The sequence below is a fragment of the Akebia trifoliata genome, chromosome 7 (genome assembly GCF_017979445.1).
Source record: "Akebia trifoliata isolate Shusen 1 chromosome 7, ASM1797944v1, whole genome shotgun sequence".
NCBI classification, from domain to species: Eukaryota; Viridiplantae; Streptophyta; class Magnoliopsida; order Ranunculales; family Lardizabalaceae; genus Akebia; species Akebia trifoliata.
In genome coordinates this window covers 32305592-32318508 of record NC_141381.1, presented here as the reverse complement: position 1 = coordinate 32318508, position 12917 = coordinate 32305592, and the positions used below count along the sequence as shown (strand labels likewise).

General features: G+C 32.4%; 1 protein-coding gene across 1 annotated transcript; it reads right to left on the bottom strand.

The window, feature by feature from the left end:
* Positions 1-1983: 1983 nt before the first annotated feature.
* On the bottom strand, positions 1984-8669 carry LOC147399142 (phosphate transporter PHO1 homolog 3-like). The gene is made up of 13 exons (XM_086448581.1): positions 8005-8669; positions 4999-5278; positions 4854-4902; positions 4621-4692; positions 4332-4461; positions 4062-4182; positions 3697-3955; positions 3504-3608; positions 3373-3417; positions 3130-3279; positions 2771-3049; positions 2551-2687; positions 1984-2375 (listed from the first exon to the last, which is right to left on the bottom strand). Exons 1-13 carry the CDS (start codon positions 8600-8602, stop codon positions 2276-2278), a joined length of 2325 nt encoding a protein of 774 aa, XP_086304707.1. The 5' UTR covers positions 8603-8669; the 3' UTR covers positions 1984-2275.
* Between the last annotated feature and the right edge of the window lie 4248 nt (positions 8670-12917).

Here is a 12917-nt window from a genome sequence, read left to right as displayed (position 1 = left end):
CAACTTGTTAAAAATTTATGATTTTGTCAAGTTGTTGAGGGCGAACTTTAGGAAAATTTAGAAATATTAATCAATAAATACAAATGTCATTATTATCCATTGGCCAACCATTATTTACAATGACGAGCCCAACATCAGCATAAAAGGAAGTTGAGATTATCGATCAACCATCGTTAGTACTTAGCCCTCACTGACAGAAAATTAATTTTGGCTATGCTCCTGTTGTGAGGAGCCCTCATACAAATATTTTCTCCCTCTAGAAGGGTTTGATGATCTGCATGACCAAAATGTACTTTAAACACTAGTATTATTTAACTTTAAAATTTAATATAATTTTTACTCATTTTATATATGAACACCATTGGGTTGGTTGCATCTAATGCCTTCAGTCAATGATATTGACAAAGGTCAAATGGAAGGAAACTAGTGTATTGAAACCAATACTGTTTGATAGTCATTTTAAGCAATATATGGTTGAAACTCAATGGTGTTTGTTTAATTAAAAATATTAACTAGGGGTGATATCAAAAATACCAAATACCTTTAACGTGTGAAATCAGTCGAATAGCTGACTATTTCATTTGTCAAAGCTTTGACATCCTCTTCTTTCGTTAGAATGATAAAATTGGTCAATTCGACTCCTGGCTGCGGCTTGTCGTGGAAAATCTTAGACATTCAACATGCATGAATGTCGAGGTGGGGCCATCATATAAAAAAAAAATCTCATCGTAAGATATTTTCTAAATTCAAATATTTTAATAATTATTTAACTGATTCAACATTTATTTATACATGGAAAAAAATTTCAAATAATTATTGGCATTTTAATCCACCAAGAAGTAAAGCCCAGATGGATTTACTACAGAATTTTTTATTGTATTTTGGAAGATTTTTTGAAATGATGTATGTAAAGTGGTTCAAATTAAGTTTATTTGGCAAAGGAAAATTATTATTACTCTTATTCTGAAGGAGGATGGTGCATGTTCTTTAGGTAACTTCAGATCAATATCGCTTTGTAATTTTATTTATAAAGTGATTGTGAAGACCTTAGGGAATCAACTTTCTTGTTTTGTTGGGCCCTCGTACAAATTATCTTGCATGTTAGAAGTAGGGGTGCAACTTGGTTCGTGTTGATTTGGTTTAAAGTAAAATAAGAGCCGAACCGACCAAGATCGATTCTATTATATGAGAATCAGAACCAAATTAAATTGGTCTAGAATCGAACCAACCCAAACCGACCTTAATTCGGTTCGGTTTCATGGGTTGTCAAGAGATTCCCTCATTTTTGATAAAGAGCAAACATTCCCTATTTTTCAATCAAATTGATTGAATGATCCAACCGTCCAATTTATGATTAACCATTCGAGGGCCACATGACATAAGTAGAGAGAACCAGTTTTATTTTCAGATCCAATAAAGAGAGAGAGAGAGAGAGATTACCAAGGGTCCAGGTCGTAGGTCGCAGGTTCAAGTCGCAGGACAGCAACAGATACAAGAGAAAGAGAGTAGAGGGTTAGGGTTTTTAAATTTTTTTTTTACATTTTATATTAAAATAATATCTTGGTTCAATTATTTCCCAACTCTGAACTGAAAATCGAACCAAACCCATCGATTTTTATTTTTTTAATCCGAAAACGAACCATTACTTAGTTAAAACCGAACCAACCCAATCCAAAATTCACGGTTCAATTTGGTTCTCGGTTTGAACTGAATTAAGTTGCACCCCTAGTTAAAAGCAAATGTATGCTTCGGTGAAATAAAACTATGATCTCAACCATCCACCCTATTTCTCATCTAATGTTCGTTAATGATGTTCTCTTCTTTAACACAATTTGAGAACTAAATGATATTCTCTTCCACTAATGGGGATAACCATGTATTTAGCTGCTAATTAAAACCTCAATCTTGGATGTAATTTGTCGAACCCCTATTACTACAACATTTAGATACATAAGAAAAGGAAGAATATATATTTTTGGATGTAACCAATGTTCTTGAATATACTAATAATGAATTAATTGAATAGCTTGAACATGAAATAATCTTGAGAGGTCACGGACGACTACTATTACAAAGGATAATTACATTTCCGCTTTAACTAAATCTATGTACATAGTTGCTAAGAGAGGTTTTGATTAGGATCATTCCTTGATGATCATGGCTAACAGTCCTCTTGTATCATTACTTGTATATATTATGTTGCTTCAATGCATTTTGTGTCAAGGGTATTTCTTCCTTTAACATTGCCCAGCCTTCATTCTACTTAAGAGGACGCTTACTCATCTCTATCTTCATTCACATGGTAGTTGAAAGGGAATGGTACTGACTTGAATGCACGATACTTTCCAACATTGTTCAAGTGCTCATTTTCCAACCTGATCAACCCATAACGGACCAATTATCGTGAGTAGATCGAACAAAACCATTAGATAATAAAATTAGAATCTATCAATATTGAGATAATTGACAATAATCAATAAGCTAATTAAGTGATGTTAATTACAATTTTTAAGTGAATCAATAATGTCAAATTTTGTTTACTGAACATACCTGAAAAAGTTCCATATGCCACGACGAATGATCTCTAGGCTGGCAACTATTGCAATTAAAGTTTCTCTGTGTAGGAAAGACACTTGAAAATCCAGCACTGTCTGAAGCCAGGCAAGTCTCAGCAAGATATTCAAGATCTGCAGTTTTCATGAAATCATTTGAGGGCATTAGAGTGATGTAGGACATCAATGACACCACGGGTTTATCATCAGTTCCTTACCATAACTCCAAAGTATACACTTTTATGTGAGACAAGAATTTTGTCTCTCAACCATCGATTCTTGGAACGCCGTTGTAGGAGTCCCCAGTCAACGATAATGTCCCAATATGTACTGAAGATTGTTGCAATGACTGATGTGATCAATGCCATCACCCACCAACCTGTTGCCTTGTTCCGATTGTAAGTTGTCCTCATGAGGACAGCTACAACGGTGGACAAGTATTTCAACCCGTTATATCCCTGCATTGGATCTCTTTCTTCAAACAAACGGCGAAGACACTACACAACACAGATAATAATGGTGAGTGCAAACATTTTAATATGAGATTAATTGTTGGCAAAGAGGAAAATGGTTCTACCTGAAGTAACCGGGACCAATATGGAATAGTAGCTATGATGTAAAGGAAAGTGTTGTAAACATCATAATTTTTACAAGTATTCTGCCTAAGTTTGAAGTCTCCCCAGCCATAGTAGCAAATGTAGAACTCAAGACTTCTAAGGGCTTGGATCTGAAATAGAAGAATTAAAAATACTTATTGGTTAGTTATATTATGTATAATCAAAGAATATAAAAGTTCTTGTGCGATCAATCGATTGCAAACCTGGCTAGTTAGCTGGTCTGCCAAGAAAAAATCTGGGAGCGTGACCTATGGAGGAAAGTAAACTAAAAGATCACCAAACTTGTCTGACACACAATTTATCTATAAGTTTTGTATAATTTCTCATCATTTACCTTGTAGAGAGGAGCACAAATACAATGGAATACACAACGGAGTAAGAAAAAGCGACTTGAGCGATATATGATGTTGAATGGGCAAAATGTTATGACAAGTACAAGCTGCACATGGAGAGAGAGAGAAGTGATTGTTAGTTAATATGTGGTTTTGAGGAGAAGAGAATAATTTTGCCAAATCTTGGCATCTTACACTAAGTAATCCAAGTGGGACTAGTTCGGTGAACGTCTTGTAATCTTGGGTTGTATCGTCCATCTCCATGTCTAAGTTCGCAAGCACACTAGCAAGAGCAAGTGTAGCAAGACCAGTACTGAGAAGGAAGACTTCTCTGTATCCTAACTCTGTCCCTTGCTTGAAACCAAATATAAATGGATAATTGACTCGATAACGCCTCCAAAAGTATATATTTGTAGCATAGATGAGCATGTGGAGGACAATAAATCCAAATAAGCTGTAAGAAGTTTAAAATGTCTTGTTAAATAAAGAAATTGCAACTGAGCCAAGAAAAGAAAAAAAAAATGCAGAATATTTGCAATGGCGGGGAAAGTCTAACTTACCTATAAAGAGGAAACATGTTTTCCATGTACTGGGAAAAGCCGTCCTCCTTTAGGAGTCTTCGAACGTGAATGATCAAAATAAGGGCTACTAGGAGAGAAATTATGCAACCAGTAAACAAACCTGAAATATAGAAACATATATTTTATTAACCCCATCAACTAAAGCCCTAAACGTGATTAGGACAGATTTTTTTCCCATTAAGAAATGGAGCCCATTATCTTGTATTATTAGTCGATTCAAATAGTAGATTTGCTTAGTATTGATCTTACCAGCCAAAAAAGTTACTCTGTGCCTTTCATTTTTCATTTTTGGTCTTAGAATGGACATGCCCTTTCTGCGATTTGAGTTCGAGAAGTGTTTGATAAATGTAGCTTCCACCCTCTCAATGAGCCTAGTGACCTTTGAGGACATAAGCAGAATCAATGCAGCCAAGTTAGTGCGATACGAAGTTTAAAGACATGGAGACTCTCATGTCATGTAAGTATGATTCAAATTTTGTACATAAGGAAAACTTATTTCTTAAGTTTTGAAGAAAAATACTAATTCTAAAAGGCTTACCTCATCGGAGCCACCGACGTAGGAGTTATCCATCATATTTAGGTAAGATCTTGATGCACTTCTTGAAGTGACCTGTGACAAAGTCTTAAATTTTAGAACTATAGCATCTTGGACTAGACACACTGTGTTCTAATTAATCGTTCCAATGTTACGAAAACCTTTGCATCAATAACAAAAGTAGCCCGACTCACTCGTGTTTAAACTCATGTACATCTTAGAATAGTGGATCGAACCTTATCATATTTCTTCATGATCTTCGAGAATGCCAATACATTTAGAAAACTGTTTCATTCATTAACATATGCATTTCGATGTAAGTGACTAAACCACTTGAAATTCAACAATGTATATGAGCGTACTAGCATTAGTGGTTGTTACCTGTAGTTTTTTAAAAGTTGAAGCTTCTGATTGAACACAATAAATGCTTGCTTCAGTTGTTCTTCGACTTTTCGAAGATTCTCTTTATCGAAAGTTAACTCTTTGTCTTGGTCAACATTGAGAATGCCTTTGATGGTTGAACGCGGAGTTTCCGGACTATTGTTGATCTTCACATGTTTAAGAATTTCTACGAGACTTGTTCTAGTGTCCATGCCTGACTCGCTCGAACTCCCTTCTTTGGACATCTCAGTTTCGCCTATTACATCAATTTGTGTCTTTCCTATAAATTTAGTAGGACATTCCATTTAGTCGTTTCACCAGGTGTAAAGGTCATATCATGATTTTCGCATAGTGACAAAAATCTGCAATTTTTTGAAAAAATCGTGATTAAATCATGATTTTAATAGTTGTCAATTAAATCACATTTTTTTTTTAAAATCATGAAGTTTTGAAAAAAATCTTTGTTTTTTAAAAATATCATGATTTAATTGATGATTTTTTGAAAAAATCGCAGATTATTTTTATTTTTAACATTTTAAGTGTTATTTTATCATTTAATATATACAATACATATTTATTACATTTTTTACACATAAAAAAATCTTTTTAATCTTTTTAATGTATCTAATGATTTTCCAACTTTATTGATTTTTGTCGACCTTTTCCCAAGCTTTCTCCTACTGAATTATTCCTGAGCACGATTTTGTCCTCATGATTTTTGTGAATTAATTATTTTAAATTTTCATGAAAAAATAAGAAGAAAATAACAAAAACCTTATCTCAGAAATTGATAGTAGACTAAATGAATCTTTATCATGCCATTCAATTATGTTGAAAGTGATATATTTTATTATTGAGAATGAGTTTATATTTACTTTCATTTTTTTTCTTTAATTTTATTTTGCAAGTACAATTATTTTAAGAGTCGTGTTGGAGTAACATTGAAATGTATATTGTGGGAGACATTTTTGAGATTTCGATGAAAGCATTTATGGTTGTGACACATATCCACATTAGAAATATCCCCCGAAATATACATTTTAATGTTACTTCAGAATTATCTTTTTTTTATTATTTAAATTTGAAATTTCATTTACTGTAATTTAATTGTAAAATTTCAAAATCCACGTCAAAGAAAGTTTTTCCTTATATAATATTGACTAATCCGTGGTATGGTATTATTAAAGACTTGGTAAAGAGTCAAATATCTGAACTTGGTGTGACTCAGTAACCATTATTATCAAAAGACACAGGATCCAATACGGTGTGCCGTTCTTATAAAACTAGTTAGGTGTCTATGTGGCACGTTTTAGTTGGTGTTTAAACCACCTTGAACTTCTAATCAAGCCGTTCAAGCAGTCAAATACGTTTAATTTTTAATCAAATCTGCCACGTAGACACCGTTCGTATCTTTAGAGACACTGTACGGAATCTGAAGAAAATATGTGGCGTCAGACCCATGTGTGTGCATACGTGTCTCGACTCAAGATACGCTCATCGCTTATTCGACCACTTTGTCGGCTAGCGGATTTCTTTGATTTTTTTATTTTACTAATTCAAGAATCTAGATCGTTTGCTCTTACCAGAGATTTATAATTTTTTTCTCAAAATTTATATATATAGATTTTTATTTTGTTCTTTCTCCTTTTTAGGCTCATGGATTGGTCTTTGATTTAGGAAAAAAAAATTGAAACCATTTTATAGCAATCAATAATCAGATCACTTTATATATATGATTCAACAAATTGTAAAATAATATTTTGAATGAAGAGGCATTTTGTTGTATAATTCTAAGTTTTTAATTCCATCAAGTAATATTTTGATTTCAATGTAGGCTAGATCAAAATATTAACCCGAAAACATTTAGGGGGCATTTGGTTCGGATTGTAAAACTTGATTTTCGATTATGATTATAGATTTTTAAAATCAAATTATAGAAGTTGATTTTCAAAATGCAAAATCTCATTTGGTTGATACTGTTTTTGAAAACTGATTTTGTTGAAAAAAAAAAGGACCTATCTTAAGATTGAAAATTAGAGTAAAATTATGTATTCTTGAGATTGAAAATAATGGATATTTGAGGAAAAATCAAATATTAAAAAAGAGGGCATTTAGGTCTTTTTTGAAATTAGTTTTCAAGTGAATTATATATTAAGGAGCACGTTAATGTTGTCCAAAAAATTATAAATTATTATTATTATTATCATTATTATTACCACTATTGTTATTAATTATAATTATATTTATATTAGTATTAGTTATAATTGTTACAAATTTTTTTATAGTATTATTTGATTGTATAGTTATTATTACCATCATCATCATTATTATATTTATGATTATTGTTGACTTCATTATTACTACTAGTGTTATTAATTATAATTATATTTTTATTAATATTTATTATTATTATTATTTCAAGATCATTATAAGTGGATAGTGTGTGAGAATCAACATAAACGGTATGATAACTGTTTTTTATTTTTCATGATTTTAATTCAGGATTATGAAAAATCTGGTCGATAATCCGAATCAAACGTTGCATCGAATTTTAGAATTCGAACCAAACGCCCCCTTATTGTTTTGGTTTATCCATAAAACAAACTGATGAACTAATGGATATTAATAGTGATTTTTAAGAAAAATGAATCCCTAGAAACTTGAACTGATTCCTAGGAAATTAGTATTGGTCACATGGAAATCTATATATTTCTTCTTATTTCAATTTCAATGGCATGTTAGATGGTGAGACTCAAACCTCACTCGTCTCATAATAGAATAATTCCGTCTCACAATTTCTTAATTAGGACGGATGTTTTAGATACCGGACCAAACTATTGGTCCAATCAGGTTCGACTACTAATGGACCATAGATTCATTGGTCCAACCAAAGTGAACTACAATCTGATAATGATCAAATATATTCGGTCCAATCATTGATTCAATTTATAAACATAGATCATTGCAATTGATACAAAATTTTAAACCTTGGTTAGGATAACTTACTAGATCTTCTAGCACTGGTGGGTGTAGAGGCTGACACTGACTCTACCGAGGCTGCTACACCCGAAGCAAGTCTTGTCATCTCAGTCGACCAATTGCACTTACTCCCTCGATCATCAACCTTGATCCGAAACGCGATCAATGCATCCATTTGCTTGTTCAACAATGCAGCCTCCTCCAACACCTCCTCCACCTTAGCCTTGTAAAATTTATTCACCTTGTTGAACTCCTCGTCCAACCTTCTAAAGAACACTAGCTCATTTTCGCCACCTTCATCAGCTGACATGAGGAACATAGTCTCATAATGCCCTTCTGATTCCCTAGGTTGCACTATATTCACTACTAGCACTTGGTCCTCAATGTCCCCTCCACTTTGAGGAGCCTTACCTTTATTGTTGCTGTTGTTGTTGTTGTTGTGTCTTTGAATTAAACCGCTGAAGGCTCTGTGTAGTGACATCCTTCGCTTTAGGATTGTTGGTGGTTTGTTTCTTAATTTAAAGCGGTGGATGTCTTTGAGTATGATCTTGAGATAGTTGTAATCCATGTATGCGTCTTGCCATTCGGGCACCATTTGCGACACGAATTCTTTCCCAAATTTCATCTGTAGTTCTTGTTTTGGTTGCAATTGGTGATGTCTTTGATAATCTTGGTCGATGAGTGAGAGAATTATTATAAAGGAGACCCTTTAATGGGATATGATATTGGGGAGCAGGAGACAAGAGAGGATGGGAAGAAAAACCTTCTATGTTATTTATAGGACCATAGTGGCATTGAAAAGTATGTTAGTGGCATTGAAAAGTATAGTTTAAGGAAAGGCTCTCTTTCTTTTGTGACATCAACGCGCACTACAAGAAATTTGCATATTAGGAAATTCGTTCTTTAATTATGATCTCAACGCGCGTGATTTTAGATTGCTTTCTTTATGAGTTGGGTTTCACTTTACAGTTCACATATTATTAATTTTTTACAGCTGTTATCGACACTCCAACTTTTACTTATTATACCACAATAAAAAAATTAAGACATAAGTGAATGGTTGAGAATAAGTAGAAAGTTGGGGTGCCGATAAAAATTATTTTTCTCTTTTTTAATTAGATTTCAACTTTTTGGTTCGAGGATTTTACATGAGACTAATCCTAATCATGGACAACTGCTGAAATTGTTTAAATGAGTGTTAAATTTTTTTTTGTAATCTTTAGATAATAATTTGAGCCAAACCTTTGTAATGTTTTAATAATGAGTTTTAATCTTTAATTAGAATGTCTGCGAATAATTTAAGAAATTAAGGTGTAATAATTAAAAGTTGGTGTATCAAAAGCAATTTTTTATTTTTTATTTTTTATCTTCTCTTCCTTAGTTGATCAAATTGAATTAGCAAGTTGTCCATTATTTGTATCTCCTCCTTTGATTTGAATTGACATCATTGAAGTCAGGAGGTTAAGGGTTTTCACAGTTGTTGAGTTTATAACGTGACCCTCTTAGATGCATGGTTCTCCTCCTCTCCAATAGATTGGTCTTTTAGAGTACTTAGTTAATTAACATGGTATCAGAACGTTAAGTTTATATAGGTCACAAGTTCGATTATTTCCATTCTTATGGTGAAAAAGAGTGGTAAGATTATATTTTCCTCCTCTCTCGGGTGTGTCATATCTCAATTAAGCCCTGTGATCCTTTTATATTCATAGTTCTCCCTCTCTCCAACAAATCGATCTTATGGAGTAGTTGGTTGGTTAATAATAATACCTACTAACTTGACACAACCCTCTATTTATTTTGGTATTGGCAATATAATATAAAGAAAATGTAGCATTGATATTTATGCGAGCGAATTTGAGCACATTTGATTGATAAATAAAAAATAAAAAAAATAAGCACAATATGCTGCAACGAGGAAATGCATGGTAAACCGTGAAATTAATGGTACCTCACAACAATGGACTCGACAGCAATACAAGAGAAATGTCTAAAGTTGACTATGACAACGGTTATGAGGAGTAATTTTTTTTTTCTCTAACAGTTAGAATGACCAAATTGTTCATAATCCACTTATATTATTCCTTATTATGTCTCAATTATTAGTCAAAGTTTGAAAATTAATGTGAAATTGATCAGGCTGCATCCTGGCCTTTGCTTTTATTTAAAAGTGTGTGATTAATGAGCTTTATTTGCAAAATATTGATCACATAATAATCTTTTTTTTCGATATTGGGAATCAAAAGATTATTTTCATTTTATGTTTTTAATCATTTCTAACTTGATTGTAAAAAGTTCAATTATACCTTAAAATTAAATATTATGTAAGTAAAACTAAGGATTTTTTTGAAGACCCTAACTTAATTATCTTACCTTATTTTTGAGAAGGGATAACATTAAAATTATATTATTATAGCATTAAAATTATATTATTATAGCATCTCCAATAATGCTCTTTAAAATAAAGAGCATATTTTGTCCAAAACTGATAAATATTATTTGGGAAATGTTTGACACCAAACATTTTGGCCAACCATTTTTGTCCTACATGGGTTAGAAGTTTTGAAATGGGCTGATTTTTGGTGAGGATGATCTCTACGGTGAGGAGATCATCATCACCAAAAATCAGCCCATTCCAAAATTTCTAACCCTATCAAAAATGATTTACAAAAAATGGATAGTCCACGATTTTTCAACTTGTAAACATGGGGCTAGAAGTTGTGGAATGGGCTGATTTTGGTGAAGATGATCTCCTCACCGTAGAGATCATCCTCACCAAAAATCAGCCCATTCCAAAACTTATAACCCATGTAGGACAAAAATGGTTGGCCAAAGTGTTTGGTGCTGAACGAGACCCATATTATTTTAGTTAGTCTAAAATTTGTTGAGTGCTCTAACAGTTGATTCAATGTCATAGGTTTTTGAAATCCAAAAACATCATCTGATGCCATAAGCTTTTAGAGAACAAAATTCTAAGTACTTAAAAAAAATATATTATTTTTCACCATTGAATATAATTTTAAGTTTTGGGAATTTGGTAACCATTCTATTTTAACACCTTAGATCAAGTTAAAAAAAAATATTTGTTTTAATTTTTTACTTTATGAATATGAGTTTTTTTTCATGAAATCTAAAAAGATGTAGTGTTGAATTGCCAATATGATAATCCATGTGATCCCAACAACCCTTAGTAAGATTTCAAGTTAGACAAAGTATTTTTTTATGATTTATGTCATATTTTTAATAATAACAAACAAAACTCCCTCACTACATGTGACAAGTCTTAGTCTCGATTTTCGTGTTTGCTACTTTAACAGGATAATAAAGAGTTTGTTGGAGTCGATTTTTGTGATTTGGCCTTTTATAATAAAGAGCATCTTCGATTTAAAGAGTAAGTTGGGGTTGCTCTTAATGCTTAATTATTAAAAAGTATTCTTATGATAGTAATTATATTACCCTCCTCCTCCACCAACAATAAAAGATATATATATATATTGAAAAACATTGGTCTTGAAACTTTTTTAAATTGAACTAATAATATTCTACTATTTTTAAGATAATTAAAAATGAAACTGCTGGGTGTTTTCCCAATCGTGTTAAATTTATTAGGGTGAAATGGAAAATATATGATACTTTGAGGGTGTGTTTGGACTAAATCAATAGGTAGCCGAAATTATTTAAGTCGTCACTGCTTATGACGTTTTCTTATATATAATAATTAATGGGTCTTGTTACGTGTGGGTACACGTTAAAGTGAAATAAATACACTTTAGATATTATTTTTTTTTAATATCAAAATACCCTTAGATTCCTATTTTTAAAGTGTATTTTAAAAAAACACATAATTTATTAAATATTAATGGATTTTGCTAAAATGTGTTGTAAGGGAAAGCTCAAAAAAAAAAAAAAAAAAAAAAAAAAAAAAAATTGAGGGTATTTTTGGTAGAAAATTTAATTTTTAAAGTGTATTTAATGCTGCTTAACGTGTGCCCTAACAAAACCTATTTAAAGGTCAAACTTGGCAAATAGTTACGTGGACTCCTGTCCTCCTCAACGGCTCTAGAATGTGATGAAAAAGGTCCACCAAACTAAACCAGCTGGATTCGATGCATAATATCATAGAAAGGATATCGTTTGGACTGCGGTGGGGTCATCATAATCATATATGGGCTGTAAAACATTTCAAATAAAAATGTTACCATGATTTGGGACCACCAAATGTAAATGTTATCGACAATGATGTTGTACTGATAATACTACGTGTCACTTGTTCGTACAATTTTGGCAAAACATTTTTCAAAACATGGGTTAGAGGTTTTGGAATGGGCTGATTTTTGGTGAGGATGATCTCTACGGTGAGGAGATCATCATCACCAAAAATCAGCCCATTCCAAAACTTCTAACCCCATCAAAAGTGATTTACAAAAAAATGGATGGTCCACGATTTTTCAACTTGTAAACTGGGACTAGAAGTTTTGGAATGGGCTGATTTTTGCTGATGATGATCTCTTCACCGTACAGATCATCCTCACCAAAAATCAGCCCATTCCAAGACCTCTAACCCATGTTTTGAATAATGTTTTGCCAAAATGTTTGGTGCTGAACATTTCCCATATATATAAATGTTGAGCACTAAACATTTTGGCAAAACATTCTTCAAAACATAGGTTAAAAGCTTTGGAATTGACTGATTTTTGGTGATGATGATCTTCCATCAAAAATTGTTTACAAAAAATGGACGGTCCACGATTTTTCAACTTGTAAACATGGGACTAGAAGTTTTGGAATGGGCTGATTTTTGGTGAGGATGATCGGTGAGGAGATCATCCTCACCAAAAATCAGCCCATTCGAAAACTTCTAGCCCATGTAGGACAAAAATGATTGACTAAAATGTTGGCAAAAATGTTTGGTGCTAAACGGGACCTTATATATATTTATATTT

Coding starts and splice junctions, on each gene's coding strand:
- LOC147399142 (XM_086448581.1), bottom strand. CDS start 8,602: ATGAAATTTGGGAAAGAATTCGTGTCGCAAATGGTGCCCGAATGGCAA. Junction 4,462..4,620: donor ACGTCGGTGGCTCCGATGAG/GTAAGCCTTTTA, acceptor ATGTCCTCAAAG/GTCACTAGGCTCATTGAGAG. Junction 3,050..3,129: donor ATTGGTCCCGGTTACTTCAG/GTAGAACCATTT, acceptor TGTGTTGTGTAG/TGTCTTCGCCGTTTGTTTGA.